The sequence below is a fragment of the Gracilinanus agilis genome, chromosome 4, assembly GCF_016433145.1.
Source record: "Gracilinanus agilis isolate LMUSP501 chromosome 4, AgileGrace, whole genome shotgun sequence".
NCBI classification, from domain to species: Eukaryota; Metazoa; Chordata; class Mammalia; order Didelphimorphia; family Didelphidae; genus Gracilinanus; species Gracilinanus agilis.
The window spans coordinates 421,823,954-421,841,586 of record NC_058133.1 but is presented as its reverse complement, the minus strand read 5'-3'; the positions used below and the strand labels follow the sequence as shown (position 1 = coordinate 421,841,586).

At 43.0% G+C, this 17,633-nt stretch overlaps 1 protein-coding gene across 4 annotated transcripts in view; it reads right to left on the bottom strand.

The window, feature by feature from the left end:
• The window catches only part of SNX9 (sorting nexin 9), a 107,505-nt gene that overhangs the window by 15,776 nt on the left and 74,096 nt on the right, over positions 1-17,633 (bottom strand). For all 4 annotated transcript variants that reach the window (XM_044671775.1, XM_044671777.1, XM_044671776.1 and 1 more), the window contains 6 exons: positions 16,868-16,993; positions 16,651-16,768; positions 11,800-11,930; positions 8,164-8,267; positions 5,943-6,046; positions 1,020-1,097 (listed from right to left, as the gene is read on the bottom strand). In XM_044671775.1, the coding sequence (XP_044527710.1) occupies positions 1,020-1,097; positions 5,943-6,046; positions 8,164-8,267; positions 11,800-11,930; positions 16,651-16,768; positions 16,868-16,993 (661 nt within the window). The remainder of the gene's footprint in view (positions 1-1,019; positions 1,098-5,942; positions 6,047-8,163; positions 8,268-11,799; positions 11,931-16,650; positions 16,769-16,867; positions 16,994-17,633) is intronic.

Sequence of the window (17,633 nt, the reverse complement as noted above, 5' to 3'; positions counted from 1 at the left end):
TCCCAGAGCACAGAGCCTACTCCTGGATCTGCAGTGTGCCTGACACAGCAATGGGGTAATCAGAAGGGAGGGGGTATGACTCCTCCCCCCCACCCCCAGCACCTCTTCATATGCCTGCCCATGGCAGACAGGTGCCCTGTCAATACTTAATTCAAAAAGGGATAGGCTGGAAGCATGCAAAGCAGATGGGGTGGGGGGGTGGACAGACATGATGGATTGAGTTTTGAGGGACAAGAGTAGAATCGGTTGCAGTGAAAACAAGGAGGAGTTACTAGAGGATGGTCTGTGTAAATGTAAGAATTAGCTCACCTTCATTCATTCTTTAGACTTTAGCCACCAGGAATAATGTCACCCCACCCAACTTAGAATTAAGTGGGGAGGGGGGAGGTCTGTGACCCACATGTGCTAGTGAGTGACAGCCACCTGGGCAGTCCAAACCAGGGTTGAGGCTGCCATTTGTCCACGTGAAACTGGAGGTGGACGCAGGAAGTGACGAAAACTGCTTTCTTTTAAATATGATGGTAACTTCCTGTGCGGGGCTTTTGGGTGCTTTGCACTTGGCACTGAAGGAGCTCAGGTGAGACCTCAGACTGCTTCCCTTTGAATTGTCACCTGGGTAAGTCAGGCTGACTCTCTCTTCCCTTGGCATCTCTGGAGGCTCTAGCCTTAGGGAGGCCTTGTGGCAAGAAGACTTGTTTAATTCACCTCTGTGCCCCCTCTGCTGGGGCCTCTGAATCCCTACCTGGTTCAGGCCTCTGGTCCAGGCCAGAGTTTCTCTCTCTCATTTTCCCTATCTTCAACCTTCCTGAATGTAAATAAACTACCATAAAATCCATCTTGACTTGGGTCTCTTTTATTAATTATTAATTATAGTTAATCGATTTCTGGTGACCAAACCTTAAATATCCAATGCAACCATAATTCCCATTTTCCCCCCTTACAGGTTGGAGTCCCTCCCAACTCAGATTCCTTGATCCTAACTATCTCTCAGTCCATATACAACTATATTAAAGATGTACCTTGGTAACCGCTAGAACTGAATACAGTTGCTAAACACTGCAAAGCTTTTCCTATCTTCTGGTATTCCTTGGGCAATGCTAAGAAAAGAAAAAAAAAAGAAAAAACAATTAGTTAATCTGAGAAAAATAAAAAAGTGATTCCAACTTTGATCTTTATTCATTTAAGCCACTTGTCAGCCAACACATCCCTTGCATCTTTATTATTTTCCCTTTATTCTCTGGTTTAAGAATTCTCTTATTCTTTTACTATCCTATTTACTTATTAGAAAAAAAAAAGTATGGGTTGGTGTTGTGTGGCAGATCAATTGCAGTATAAGGAATGCATCACGGAGCACCAAGTCATGTGGTTTGGTAGAAAAGCAATGGACAAAAAGAGATGCAATAATTTGCATAGAATGTTGGAGTTTGCAAATCACTTCAAATATCTTTTCTAATTTGTTAGGGTCGCTGCATCACCACTTCTCAGTCCCTAGTTGCGAGACCTTGAACAGGCCGCCTCAAGGAGTGGTTCACACTCTTGGTCATTGGGCTCAGAGGCTGCAAGACCTTTGTTCAAATCCTGCCTCTAACATGTATTAGTGTGTAACCATTTAATCTTTGGGTCTCAGTTTCTGTACAATGCAGGAGGCCTCTAAGGTCCCTTTCAGCATGAAATTCATGATTTGAGGACCTCTTTGGGACTTGACTTTTTGTTTGTAAAGTGAGGGAGTTGGCTTCTGTGATCTCCAAGGAGTTTTCCTACTCTCAAACTCCTATGATTCCATAGTCTTTAAAATTCAAAGTTCTTTTAGATGTGCAGTTCTTTAGAACTTGGTGCAAAACATTTTCTAAATAATGGACTCTTTCCCCGTGAATCTGCATACTTACATAATTTACCTTTGGCCTTAAGGAAGAAAAAACTATTTACAATTGAAAATTCATATTAATACTTAATAACAGGGTGCAGTTCAGTAGATGGAGAGACAGGGAGATCCTGGGTTCAAATCTAGCCTCAGACATTTCCTAGCTGGGTGACCCTGGGTAAGTCACTTACCCCTCCAGTGCACAGCCTTTACAACTCTGCCTATGCAGTATTGATTCAAAATGGATGGTAGGGGGTAAAATACAAACGTGCACACACATATAAATGATTACAGGCAAATAAAATGGCAAATGTCAAATCTGATGTACTCCTCCAGGGCAGGGGTGGAAGGACACAAAAGTGTTTATGAAGGACAAGTGAGAATTTCCTTGTTTAACCAGGCCTGTGAGGTCACTCTCTGAGCAATTCCTTTTGGCCATTCCACATACAGGGTGTCCCCAAAGGCTTAGTGCAGTTCTAAGCTTTACAAGCCTAAAAGGCACCAAGATTCTCAGGACACTTGGGGTGAGGGGGAGGAAGGAGCAAGGCACAACTGGACAGAATACTTGGAGGAGCAGCAGCAATGAGGGCACCATTCCATCTCCAGGTGTTTTCTTCCCGTTAGGTGGACTTTGGATCACTGACTAAAGGCTTTGGGTGACCCACAGTCTTTTTGTTTCCAGATTTATTTTAGGGGTGAGGGAATTGAGAGGGAAACTGACCTCTGGGGAGCAGTAAGCTCCCCCATGACTTTCCATCAGCTATGTAACCCCCTAGCCAGGACAACAAAAAAAACCTCTGAGCCTCAGTTTCCTCATCTGTAAAATGAGGACTCCTTGTAATACCTGTCTGACACAGGAAACGCTTTTATAGTACTGAGTGGTGAGCACTGCCACATATATTTTTATTTTTTATTTATTTTTGAAAAATATTTTCTTTTGTCTATAAGAGTTATTCAACTACAGCCCAAAGCATGGATTACTATTATTTTTTTAGATTAGACTCTTGCTGACACAACTTTTCAGTCTGTATTCAGGGTGGATACATCATCAGATTCTCTTGGCCATGGGACAGAAACAAAGCTGTCATTACTTCTGACAGATGTCCCTTAGGCAGGGGCAGTTGGCTTGTTAGCAAATCCTAAGTGATTTTTTTTCCTGATAAAATGTGATTGAAAGTGCCTTGAAAAAGCAGGGAAATGCATTACAAATGCAATGTTAAAACTTTTTGATGTTTTATGTTTGATGTTTTAAAAAGAAGACCCCAATTTTGCTGCTACTTTTATAAGAGGTTTATCCATCAGCCAGTTGGTCAATTAATATTTAATACCTACTATGAGCCAGGCACTGTGCTAAGAACTGAGAATACAAATATGAGAATAAAAGATAGTCTTGTCCTCAAGGAACATATAATCTAATGTGGTAAGACTATACCCAAAAGGAAGGCGAAAAGTGTCATTGGGGGCTTATTAACCTGTAACTTATTGATTAATCTATAATTTATTCCATACTTAGTTTTTATTTTTTTTTGGATGCTTCTCCGATTCATCTTAGTTTGGGAATCCCCCCATCTCCAAACAATCTTTTGTTTTTCATTTTTAATTTAAAAAAAAAAAAAAAAAAAAAAAAAAAAAAAAAGGACAAAGATGACCCAACTTGATCTTGTGTTGAATAACAATGTAACAACAAATGATCAATATGCTCATCTGGTTAAGAATACAACTGATATTCCTTTGTAATCTGTGCCTTTGTGTGTTGTCAGAAGGATATAAAATGATGCTTATAATTAGTTGTATTACTCCAGAAATTAGTAGCACACCTGCTGTGCTAGACCCGCATTTCTAGTTTTATTTTCAAGCCCTAGGACAGGGGTCGGCAGCCTTTTTGGCCGTGAGAGCCATAAACGCCACATTTTTTAAAATGTAATTTCGTGAGAGCCGTACAGTGCTCACAGTGTGCTCCTGTAACAGCGCCTGCAGAAAAGAGCCACATCTGGCCCTCAAAAGAGCCAGATATGGCTCAAGAGCCATACGTTGCTGACCCCTGATCTAGGAGATCCATGTCAGTAGGTCGGCCTAGATATCGGGGAGAACAGAACAGTCAACTTTCTTTTAAGGGGGCTGAGGGAATACGTGGCTGCCACAGATCCCGCTTAGTGGGGCCTTACAAGAGCTCCTTCTCTAGGGGGTGACTTGCATTCACTCTAGGCCCAAGACAATCATTATCTACATTAGTGATAGGCAACCTTTTGAGCTTGGTGTGTCAAAATTCACCAAAAAACCAAGCATAAGGTTGAGGAAAAAATCCACAATTTCACAGTATTTACAGTTTAAATAACAAAAATGTATAATTGTAATATATAACTGTATTTAATAAACCAAAATAGGTAGAATTGTCATCTACAGTGCACAGAGTTGTCTACACTACATTACAGCAAATGTTTCATCCTCAGCATGCGGGCCCAGACTTCTCTGTATGTGGCCGCATGTCACAGGATTGCCATCACTGATCTACATGGTCATTATTATCAAAGCTGCCCATTTTCTTGCTGCCCTTCCCCTCTGTGACTCATTCCTCCACTGGGGCCTCTCTTGCTATGGATGTCTAAAAGCTTCTTCCAGAATGGTGCTCAGACTCTTCATCCAAGGTATGTGACACACAGTAGGTGCTATATAAATGCTAGTGAGTATGATTAGTTATTAGTAGTAGAACCAGTAACTTTTCAAACTACTTCTAGAATAGCCAAGCACATTCATGATGTTTTAGAGTAGAAAAGTACATTGTGTACAGTCTCTCATTTACCAAAAATCACCTGATTTAAAAAAAATAAAAAGAAACCTATGAGGTAAAGTAAACTAATTCCCATTGATGGAAATTCAAAAGCTAACTAAAACTCCCAGTTCCCCAAGTAAAGGTTGGAGAATGGAATATTTGATCAGTCAAATTTTGGCAGAGAAGGCCCAGTCATGACAGATATTAAGAATCCACAGACTGTCCTAAACATTACTACTACATATTGCTCTGATGGTTCAGTAAGGCTTACTCTAATGAGCACCTGCTATTGCTGTACTATAACTCTGGTACCACATCACGGAGAATTCCTCTCAAAGAATGCTAAAAAGCTTTTCAGGGTATTTGGCATACAGGCAGTTTTTGCAAATTTTTTTTTCTTCAGTGTTTTGAGGGTAAATTAAAAGGGAGGAAAAAAAGTATGCAATGCAACAACGACTCTTTAGAAGGGTATTAGAAATCCAAGCTGTCTATTTATCATACTGACCATAGTTAAGATTAAGTAATAATAATAATTAAAAAAAAATAACCCTCACTTCTGTCTTAGAATCGAATTGCTTGCTTAGTTCCAGGATGGGGGAGGGAAAAGAAAGAGGGGGAGACAATTTACATCATCATATAACTTTGGAAAATTTTTGTGAAAATTTGTTATTACAAGTAATTGCTAAAATAAAATATCTTTATAATTAAAAAAAAAAAAAAAAAAAAGCTAAGTATTGGATCCAAGGCAGAAGAGTTATAAGGGTTAGGCAACCGAGGTTAAAAGACCTGCCTAGGGTTACAAAACTAGCAAGTGTCAGAGGCTAGATTGGAACTGTGGATGTTCCATCTCTAGCCCTGGCTCTCCATCCACTAAAGTGACTGTTAAGTCATTCTGGACATTCTCAGTAAATCCTATGGAAATTGGTGCCCATGTAATGAGCCACAGTGAACAAATATGTACTCCTCGGCGGCTATGCTCCAGGCACTGCGCGAAGGCCGGGACCTGCTCTTAAGGCGCCCCAGCCCCCCCCAGAGGCCCCACCGCTCTCATTTTAGACGGCTGCTTCTGCCCACAGAGGAACTGCGTGCTGCAGCACCAACAAGCAGCCTCTACGAGGCCCTTTAAAGCTGGCCAAGCACGCCTGGAGGAATGCTCTCAGGCTCACGGCCGCCCGAGGAGAGGCACCCGAGGCAGGCTCCCACGGCTCGCATGCCCGACGGGTAACTCCTGGCACCATCTTAGCCAGCTCGGCACACACAGAAAACAAGGACAGCAAACGAGAGCCGGGCAAGGCCGAGAGCGGGACCTACGTCCTGTGCAGCGCTTCCAGTGCTCTTGTCCCACGGTCAGCAGCTCCTTGACGCCGTCATCCATGGCTTTGGTGAACTTCCCCACAGCCTCGCACTTCTGTTCTCTGTGAACAAAGACAGGCCCGCGGGCGGGTTAGACGAGTCGAGGCGGTGCCCCGGCGGCCGCCTGCCCCCACCAGAGGCCCATGCGGGAGGCTCGGTCACCGGCTACCCCCCGCCAGAGTTGTCCTAAAGGGGAGGCCCCGCTCCATCATTTGGGGTGACGGCGGCAGAGCCTGGGCTCGGCTCAGCAGTGACTTCCTTGGCTCAGGGCGGCTGGGGCCTACCCAGAGAGCTGCCTGAATGGGACGGTGGTGGGAGGCAGGGAAAGCTGACTGGGTGAGGGTCCCAGCACAGAGCGTTCTCGATCCGGCTCCCTGGAATCACCCTGGGAGATGAAATGGGATGGCGCAGCAAGCCTGGGCCTCGGTCTCTTCGAGCACAAGGCCCTGCCTTAGCCGTCTCTGTGCTGTGTCCCTAGGGGAGCCCGGGGCTCCCTCCCCCCATGCCGCTTGAGCTGGAAGGCTGAACAAGACGGGCTAATTCTGGGCTGCTTTCCAAAAAGTGCCCTGTAAACGTAAGGCCCATCCACACACCCACCTCACTGAAGCGGACTCGTGTATGACATAAAGGACATGCAAAATGCACCACGACTCTAAGATGGAACACAAGGCCTGCTTCACAAACGGCACGCGCCACTTTTTGCTTTAATGCCATAAGGAGAACACGAAGGTGAAATCTCCGATGAAGTCTGCATGTTTAGCTTACTTAGTGTCAAACCATCACGTTCCCACTTTTTAGTTAAATTTTGTGCTTTCATCATCTCCTGTAAATCTGATAACCATGTTTGTCCAGAGGTTAAAATAGTTTATATTTCTTTAATAGGAAATTTATGAAATCTCAACATACTCCAATCTGTCACAATTGTAAATGAGCTATATCTGGTGGCTGTTTTAAGTGACTGTCAAAAAAACCAATTCTGATTAGACTACTTGCTGTCCCTAAAAGTCTGACACTCAAGATTAAGATTTCTTTGCTTCTTTTATAGACAAAAGAACTGCTTTCTAAGTCCTAATCCATTTCTACAACAGATAGTGTTGGACTCTGGAATCAGGAAGGCCAAATCCACTTTCAGACACTTACTAGCTCGGTGGCCCAGGGCAAGTCACTTAACCTCAGTTTGCCTTGGTTTCTTCCATCTGTAAAGTGGGGATAATAACAACCCCCAACCCTCAGAATTGTAGGGATCAAATGAAATAATATTTATAAAGCACTTTACATATCTGAAAGTATTATATAATTATTATCATCATTATTTCTGTAAGTGATAAGAAGATACTTTTCACAAGCTCTTTCAAAGCATATACAGGGGAAAAAAGGTCTGGAGTTGCTTCTTTCAAGGCAAACATGCAAATCGGTAGAAAGATAGTGGACATCTTTTGGTTCCACGCTGCTTTGTTTGATCATTTCCATAATCCTTTTATGAAATCACCATTAAACATGATGCCAATCATCAAAGTATTGAACTTGAAAGGAGAAAAGGAGGGAGAGGAAATTGAGTTTTTTTTTTTCCCTTCTCCAATTTACCACAATCGCCACATCTTACGTCGGAAGATGGGCCACAATCCCCTCATTTTATGAATGAAGACACGGAGGCTCAAAGAGTAAGTGACTGTGTGTGTGTGTGTGTGTCTCCCCCCAAGGAAAGGGAGGTCTCAGCAGCCTCGGCAAGCTGAGTAAAGGCCTTGGCGGTGGGCTGTGCGGGCCACGGTTTGCAGGGGTTGGGAAAGGGGCAGGCCTGTTTTTGTACTGGCAAGCTACAAAGAGTTTTTTTCATTTTTAGAGACAATAAATATTTATATTCTTAGCTCACAGGCTGCCCGTGGAGCCCTGAGGTAAAGCATTTGTCCATGTCCAAGGAGGAACGGTGACACGGGACGTTGCCCTGTGATGACTGGATTCAGAAAGGGAATGGGAGCACGCCGCAGGACGCCTGGGTCCCGGCTTCCTTACAAGTAAAAATAAGAAAGGATCCCATGTGATAGCGCGTGTGGAAGCCACGTGCAATTCTCCCGAGACGCTGGCTCCGAGGACGCCCCGACACCAGGGTCCTGGGCCTGAACAGTCCCTGCGGCCTTGGTGTGACGACCCACCCAGGGGAGGGGGCCCGAGGGGTGCTCACATTTCGATCAGGTCCAGGTCCGGGGCTTCGGGCTCCATGGTGGAGAATATCATGACTCCCACGATCTCGTCCTTCTCCGCCTTCCTCTTCCCCGTTTTCCATTCCTAGGAAGGAGAAACTGAGAGTGGAGAGGAGAGCCCCGAGGCGGCGCTGTGCTCCCAGAGGCCTCCCCCGGGCGGCAGCAGGACAAGGCCTCCTGTTCTGGCTCCCTAGGGCTGCAGGGCGCTCCCCGAGCAGAGGCCTTGAGAGGCAGGCCTGGCACAGAGGAAGATGGGGGTGGGGGAGAACGGGACACGCAAATCCTGCCCCAGACACAGCCTTGCTCGCCCAGGAGGCCCAAGTGTCCTCATCTGTACAATGAGGGGATTGGACGTAGGGGGCCTCTCAAGAGCCATTTTGGAAGCCTACTCAGAAAAGCAAACGGGACTCATTCAGATTCAACAAATACTTTCCCACCTCCCTGCCTTTGCCAACGCCACCCCCAACCTCCAATGCTAGTTGGAGACCCCAAATCTGACAGAATCTCTTCCAGCTTAAATTCAAATCCTGTCTCCTACGAAGCCTTCTTGATCTGCCCAGTCTAACGGGGCCCTTCATTTCTTCCCACTCTCCGTCTGCACTCCATTTCCTCCAGCGCACTGCCACTCTGCCTCTTATTCTGGAGTGTGACCTACATACATCCTGACCCCCAGGCTCCCACTCGTTTCTGTAGGAGATCAGCGAGACGACAGACAGGTTCTTAGGAATCAGCACTGTGTCATGGCTCCTAGGCAGAAGAGGGCCAAGGGCCGGTGATGGGTGCAAGTGACTGGCTCAGGGTCACCTGGCTGGGAAGGGTCAGAGGCCACACAGGAATGGCTACACCTCGTGGGGCTGATTAATGAACAACGAATGACAGAACAAAGGGGTGAGGGGCGCTGAGGGCTCGGCCACAGACTGCTTCTGGCACGAACACGTCTGGCTTTTTGGCACTTTATTAAATGAGAAGCTGATGAGGCTGAGATAGACTTTACGTTGGAGGACAGAACTGGCATCCTAAAGAATGTTTTGAGTCTAGAAAAATCCCAAGATGGAAAGTCCTCTTTAATTCCAACATTGCCTACTTTCTCGGCCTGTCCCTAGGACCAAGCGGGGAGATTCCTACAATCTCCAGGCCAGAAGGATGGAGCTGACAAGGAACGAGGAAGGGACTTGCCCAGCATCCCCCAGAAAGGCCCCGTCGGAGCTCGGCTCCGGCTCCCAAGCATGCCCACCCTCGAGGCGAGGAGTCTCTGCAGAAGAGTCTGCAGGACGTGACTGCCAAGTTAGGAGATCACACAAGAAAACCGCCACATTGCTTCAATCCTACCTTTCAGGGTTTCTATAGCAATCTCACAGCCAACACTCATAATACATGAACACAGAAATAAGTGTGAAGGGCCTCATTGTCTCCTCCTTCCCTCACAGCGAGCACAGACATAAACCAGGGATAGAAAAAGGAATACTTAATTTGGCTTCATAATTCTGTTTTGTCATTGAGTGGTCACCTAACAGAAATGCATGTTAAGAAGTTGGCTAGTATACCGAGGCCAAAACAAAACTCAAAGAGGGTTACTGCTCCTGAAATGTCCGGTATTATCATCTATAGAGGCCAAAGAATTTAATGTATTTTAGAAGACTTCTCTACTTCATCTGTATCTTGCTGCTAATATAATGCACATTTTTTTCTTTGCAAGACTTTTTAAGGAAGCCTTCTTTGTATCCATTCACCCCACCACCCACAATTTTCCTCCTCAGAACTAACCTTTCTCTTCTAGCAAAGAAAAACTGTTGAACAAAAACAACTGGTAAAGGATCCACTCCTGAAAACCTACCTAATATTTGGTTGTTGCACAAATTCCTCTGCCTTTGAAATATTTTTTTTCATGGCCTGATCTCTAAGACTATTGTTTTAATGACTCATTTAAATTTATTTTTAGTGGTTTTAAATTTTATTGTGAGTAAAATGCACAGGCATGGGTATATTATTATTCTGGTCATATTTATTCCACTCTGCATCAGCTTATACAAATCTTCCCATGCTTTTTTAACCTCCACTATAAGGATGGCCAGCTAGATATGTGTTATGTCTTCCTAAGAGAACTGAAAGCAAGGACTATCGTGTGTGTGTGTGTGTGTGTGTGTGTGTGTGTGTGTGTGTGTGTGTGTCTGTCTGTCTTTTGTAGCTCTTAAAAATGAACACAGTTGGGTGGGGGCAGCTGGGTGGCTCAGTGGATTGAGAGCCAGGCCTAGAAATGGGAGGTCCTAGGTTAAAATCTGACCTCAGACACTTCCTAGCTGTGTGACCCTGGGCAAGTCACTCATCCCCCATTACCTAGCCCTTACCACTCTTCTGCCTCACAACCAATACACAGTATTGATTATACAGAAGGTAAGGGTTAAAAAAAAAATAATACAGTACTTGAAATATAAGAAATGTTTAAAAAATAAGTTTTTATTCATTCATTCTGAATTGTCAATTTGCTTAGCTATTCCTCAGTCAATGGGCAATCATTTTATTTTCATTTAAGAGTTGCTTAAATATAATTATGTAAAATGTATATTCATTTGGAAGGGTAAACTAAAAAAAAAAAAAAATACAATCTTGATAATCACAAAAGCCAGTCCTGTTTATTATATTTATCTTGTTCATTTATATTATATATCATGTTATTGACATGTTATGTATGTCATTTATGGGACATGTCTGGTTATCTAGACAAGAGAATGCCTTCTTGTTTTTCATCTGCTTCAGATATATGATCGTTGGTGGGATTACTTGGTCAAAGGGCATAAAAAAGGCAATAATGTCTTTGTTTTGAGACAATGCTGGGCATTTCCCAAGAACAAGAAATATCAGTATCTTAAGTTTGACTCAAAGAACACTTTAAAACTTTCCTCAGAAGAAAAATCATGTCTAAAACTGTCAGTGATAGAGTGGAGGCACCCATCTCTTGCTCTTAATGAAGGGCAGGGCAGGTGGCCACTAACAGGCCAGGGCCAGCGAGACCAACACTCATTTTCTGTTTCCCACAAGTCACGCTGTCCAGCAGAAAACAGAATACCAAAATACTAGTGGGTCTTCAAATATATTTTCTCTTCTATTTAATCTTGCCCTATGTTCACAGAAGGCTGCAAATATAAGGTTCATTCAGTTTGCTTCCTTGACCCGATTGAGCCTTTTTAAAAAACTCTTAGGGAAGCACTCGTCTTCTATTTATTTTTGATTTGTGGCAAAGGAAGAAGTCTGATCTATGACACCTAATCCTTCCCTTTTATTACAGGTTCCTATAGATTTCCTTTTATTGGGTTTAAAAAAAAACCAAAGAAACAACAACAAAAATCTTACCTTCTGTCATAGAATCAACACTGTGTATTGGCTCCAGGGCAGAAGAGGGGTAAGGGCTAGGCCATAGGGGGTGCAGTGACTTTCCCAAGACATCCTGTCTCTAGGCTTGGTTCTAAACCCACAGAGCTACCTACCCTCTCTTTTTGTGTCTTAAAGTGCGATCAGGAGAGGAGTTTCCACCTTGCATTTAATAAAAGCAAGCATCAAAAGGATGGCTCTTGAACTTGGCCATTCAGGATCTGAAAGGCCACTATGAAGCCATTTCCTACCTTTTCATCCCGGAAATTCAAGAACTGCTGGAAAACTTCACTTTCTGAGATGACAGGATGACGACACATTCTGGTCATCCAGGCCTGAAGTCTTTCCATGCGCATCTTTATAAATTCTTCTTCAAAGCGACCTAGGAGAGTGACATTAGGATAAAGAATTTCAAATCTGGCCCAAGGTAGATCATTACTGATTAGCTATAAGACAAAGGGCATGGATGTGACCCCCTGGGAACTTCGGGATGGCCTAAAACACGCTGGCATTTGAGAGTTCTCAAAACCCACCCTGGGAAGATTGAGAATGCATTCAGCAACACCCATTGCCATCTTGTACCTGACAAATGCTTATTTGTAGAAATCAGCCTGACAAAATGCTGCATGTGTTCCTATACACATAAAACACAGGAATTGGGTAACCACCACAAAAATCAATATAGAAATGCACAATTTTTCTCTTGTTGCCTTTTAGAAATAGCTTTGAAAACAAAAACTACCCAACTATGGAACAAGTACACAAATAGGAAATAAGTCTTTAGAAACTGGATGAAAATTTTAAAACAAAGAGCTTAAAAAGGATGACTTCTGATCTAGAAATGGAGGTGCAGTTCAGAACACCTCGATATTCAAAAAGGCAACTGTAGAGGCAGCCAGGTGGCTCAGTGGATCAAGAGTCAAGCCTGGAGGTGAGAGAATCGGGGTTCAAATCTGGCCTCAGCTGCTTCTTAGCTGTGTGGCCCTGGGCAAGCCACTTGACTCCCATTTCCTAGCCCTTCCCATCCTTCTGTCCTAGAATTGTTCCTAAGACCCAAGGTAAGGGTCTTCCCTCCCCCCATCCCCAAAGGAGGGAGGAGGAGAGAGAGAGAGAGAGACAGGAACCCCAGAAGCACACACAATTGTAGGGGAAGACCAATTAGCCAAGAAGCCAAGGACTGAGAGGATGAAACTTTTTGTAGTATTAAAAGGCAATACTGAGTGAAAACTGAGAGCTAATTTTTTCCCCTATTTCAACAGAAGACACAGAAATCCAGCTAAGACTGAATCCTCTCTGGCTCTTGCTGCCTTCTAGCCAGCTGCATGTGGCTGTGAAAGGCTGGCGAGGTGGGAACTGGGCTGGTCACCAAGAAGCTCATTCCTAGGTTCCTCCCTCCCCTGGGCCATGCTGGCTACCAGTGGTTCTGGACAGTTCTCTGCCCAGGTTTCCTGATAGAGAAATTCAGGTATCTCATGGATTCTTCACAGTCTGAGAGATTTCCTCTTGGGTTGTTTCCTCAATGACAAAATGAGGTGACAGGACTAAGATGATCCTAAATAACCCTCAGAGCAATGATGTTGTAAGTCTCAAATGAGAAATGAATGCAAGATACTTTCTAAAAGACCTTAAAGCCCATTACAGATTTCAGCTACTGTTTACTAATGTACCCTTTCAGCAACTGAAATTCTTTGCGACTTAATGATTAATTTGAGAAAAACTATCATGCCATATTCCTTTTAGTCTAAATCTTCACCCTGGATTTAAAGAATTTTTTCTTTTATTATTAAGGATAAGAAATGGAGTTTTTAGTGGAATAAGGCATCTATTTAAAAGATGTTTCATTTAACTACACATTAAAAGAATTTCTTAGGCATTCTGAACTTCTTAAAGGTGGGCAAATACATAAATAAAAAGATTAAGGTAATAAAATATTAAAATTATTCTTCAGGTCATATAAATTCTTTATCTCATTAACCATAATCCTCATCTCTACAGAAATAAAACTGAAATGGTAGTCTGGAATTTTGCTTTGAAAGTATAGCTCAAGCATCTTTTTAAAATATGGCCTCTAAAGGTTCCTCGACCTCTAGGGTTCCTGTTAGACTAAGATGGCTCTTGAGATTCATGCTGTTGAACTATAAATGTCTTATGCCTTAGACCCAGCAATGTCTAGGGATCTCCCTTTAGTAGCCTGCAAAAACTATTTCAAGCTATTTTCTATCTCCTGGGGGAGGAGTTCCACAAAAAAGTGGCAGGTCAGCGTAAACCCCACAACTCCTTAGATAACAAGAGTAATCTCCCTTTGAGAAAGGTTAGGAGATAGAAAGTCACTTCCTAAAAGATTTTAAATAATCAACTTTGGAGTATGACAGAGTCGTGTTGCATCAAAGTTCCATATTAGGATGGAAAACACTAAAGAAATATTCCATATACCCAATTATTAGCAACAGATTAATATCTATATTCTATCCCAAAACTGCCCTAATCAAAATCTTTTCCTGGTACAGCAAGTATGTCTCAACCCTGACCTACCCCTTTGTTCAGCAGTGGTTTAAAATAAGACTTCCAAAGTTCACTGAAAGGTAACTTCCATTTCTCCATTTTCAAAGTGCCTCATTGAACCATCTCACAAAACAAATGAACCCTTGGCTCAACCAGGGAACAAAAATGCCTCGTTCATAATAAGAGAATTCATAATAAAAGAACTCAATCTTGAAACAAGCAAAAAATTAGTTCAGATTAATCTCCGTTGAGTTCTTCATGGATAAATTCTGAAGTCTATAGAAATGCCACTTCGTCATCTATTTGCCACTGACTGTGTGTTATAGGGTTTAAATGATACGAATGTTCTTCTATAATAAGGCTAGGATGCTGGGCAGGAGGTTAATGGGGAGGAGGAGGAAAAGAAAGTCACTTCTGGGCTTTCCAGTTTCCTCGGCATGCTTCCCAGGCAGGGGAATCAATGCTCATCTTTCTTTAGACAGAGGGGCTGTTGCTTTTAAGTGACACACTGCTGGCTGCCTGCCTTTAAAAAAAAACACTGAGTCACAGCCCCGGGAGGAACCCAGCCTGCTTGAAAAACATCATTCACTAGACATGAAACACTATTCTGCATTAAGTATTTTATTTCTAATAAACTCTGAATTATATTTAAAAAAAAGAAATGAAACAAACCAAAAAAAAAAAAAAATCAATTCTGTCCTCCCCAGAAAAGTTAGCTCAGCAAACCCCACTACTTTGAGAGACAGCTCAAGAACAGCCAAAGGAATTCAAAAAAATCTGTATATAAAAAAGAAATTAAATTAAGAAAAATGAAGGAATATATAACTTTAATTGGAAAAAAAAAGCTGAGGTGGGCTTTATTTGTGTGAGAGATAAGGAATAAAAGTTTAGATTCAAATAATTAGACTGAAAAGATAAAAACAATTTTTAAGCCAAGTATAGCTTTAATATTTTAGAAGAGGCATAGTTTTCTACTGTTGTGGATTCTTGACTACTTGAAGGACATTTTTATATGAGTAGTTAAAATGCTTTTTATGGATTTCTGTAACTCATTAATGAGAGGAATAATGGAGAAATCACTTACATAGAACATTACATGAATTCTTATTTTATGTGAAAAGATACTATGAAACCATTTTAAGATCAACAGCATTTATAAAATGTTTGTTGTTCAATTGTTTTAGTTGTATCTGATTTTGTAACCCTATTTGCAGTTTTCTTGGCAAAAATACTGGGGTGGTTTGCCATTTCCTTTCCCACCTCATTTTAAAGATGAGGAAACTGAGGCAAACAGGATTAAGTGACCTGCCCAGCATCACACAGTTAATAAGTGTCTGAAGCTGGATTTGAACTCATGAAGATAAGTCTTCCTGACTCTAGGCCTGGGATTTTATCCATTAGGGTACTTACTTGCCCTTCTTTATAAAATTAGATATAGAATTTAAAAAATGTAATGGGTATTTTTCTTTTCTTGATATAATGGTCTCCCTTCCAATCTTCTCCCCAAGCCCACCCCCTACTTTTCTTTTGCTAAGAAGCAGTTTGGTGTTATAGAAAGATAATCAGACTTCAACCAAGGCATCTGGGGTTCATATCACAGATGGGTCCCCTGATTTCTCTAGGCCTCAGTTTTTTCATCTGTAAAATGGAGAAATTACTGCCTTACCTACCTTAACAGGTTGTTAAACCTTTAAGCCCTATATAAATGTGAAATGCTTTTATTATTTTCTTCCTTTTTTTTCTGGGAGATAGCAATAGAATCATTTCCCAAAAGCTTCAGAATTACAAATACAAACAACTCTTTGTTAACATACATATTGACATGAAGCTCATCTACCAGCCTTTGAGACATGATTATATTTTTATTTCACTAAAACTCTTTAAAGGTCCCTGCAAAAGCTCAAAAGAATCTTAGAACTTCCAGCAGAAGAGAAAAAAAGATGATGATAATAATAATGATAAATGAAATCTCTTCCAAATCAGACCCTGCTCCTCCAAATGGGAAGCAATCTCTACTATGATTGTCACAATAGTAGGGAAGAGACACAGGATAGCTATTTGGATGAATAATAATCAAAGAGGGTAGCTGAGTGGCTCAGTGAATTGAGAGTCGGGGCCACAGACAGGAGGTCCTGGGTTCAAATGTGACCTCAGATACTTCCTCGCTGTGTGGCCCTGGGCAAGTCACTTAACCCCAGTGGCTCAGCCCTTACCACTCTTAGGAACCAATAAATGGTACTGATTATAAGGTGGAAGGTAAGGGTTTAAAAACAAAAAAGCACAGTGATGATAACAAGAATGGTAACAGCTAAGGTTTCCCTGGCAGTTACTTACTTTATGCCAGGCCCCTGCTGAGTTACAAGGATTATTTCCTTTTATCCTCACAGTAGGAAGGTTGGGGGGAGGTAAGAGGAGGCTGTGCTCCAGAGGCAGCCCAAGGCCCCAGCCTAGGCCCAGTGACTTCTCCAGGCCTGAGGCCAGGCCTCCAGGCATGGTGGCGCCACCTGGTGGCTAGGGAGGCTCTGTGACTGGCCAGCCCTGTGTGGGATCGCGGCCCTCCTTCCTCCCAGAGCCCCAGCTCCAGCCTGCATTCTACTCACCGGTGACCTGCTTATCCGGGAGGGAAGGGATGGGAATGGCGGAGCCGAACTTAACCAGGAGGCGCTCGTAGAGCCAGTCAAAGTGCTTATACCGGTGGTTGACGGACCGATTAGTGTTCTGTAAAACAAGGCCAGAGAAAGCAAGAGCTGAAGAGGGAGGCTGGAGCACGAAGCCCCCCGCAGCAGAAACGCCCTGGCGGCACCCGCAGGCACTTACTGTGGCTGTCAACTGATATTCGATGTAACTCTTCAGCCCGTACATCTTGGAGCCTTTCCTGGGGTCTGCGACAACACAGTCAAACGTAGAGGTAGGGTAAACCCACATTGGGCCATAATCTCCAACCTGCACACAAGACGGCCCATCAAACATTATTTTTATTATATCTAGAAGCCAAGAGACCCTCACGGGCCTGGGGAGTAAACATTTAGGCCAGAAGCCCTTTCAAATGGAAAGTTCCTCGCTCCATCTCAGAGCGTAACAGACAGGTGTCCTGGGTCAGATCTTTGTCCTTATTAGGTCCCATATCCAAAGAATGTCTTATTTAGGAATATATATTTTTTTACAAATTTGTTTTTACTCTGCATTCCACATACATTTAATTTAGAAAGCGTTTAAAGTTTACTATCTTCATTAGGAAGGGCAGCTTTAAAATAAATTCTCCTCCCTCGAACTTGTAGGCCATAATGAGGGATGTGGGCCTTCACCACGCTGTCATCAGAGGGACACAGGGGCTCTTCTGGAGGTCAATGACTCTTCATGGCCACTTGCTACCAGTGTGGTTTCGGGAGCAGCACACTCCTGAAACAGCTTAGCCCCATTTTCCCTCTTTGGAAGTTGAGAGAATCTCAAAGTTGATCCAAAGAGTGTGGGTTCAAGTCACAAAGAATACACATTCTATAACTCTGGCTCTGTGAAGATCTCATGCTATAGGGTGAAATAAGGGAGGGGACTCTCCGCCTTCATTTAGGGCTTGGGGTTACTG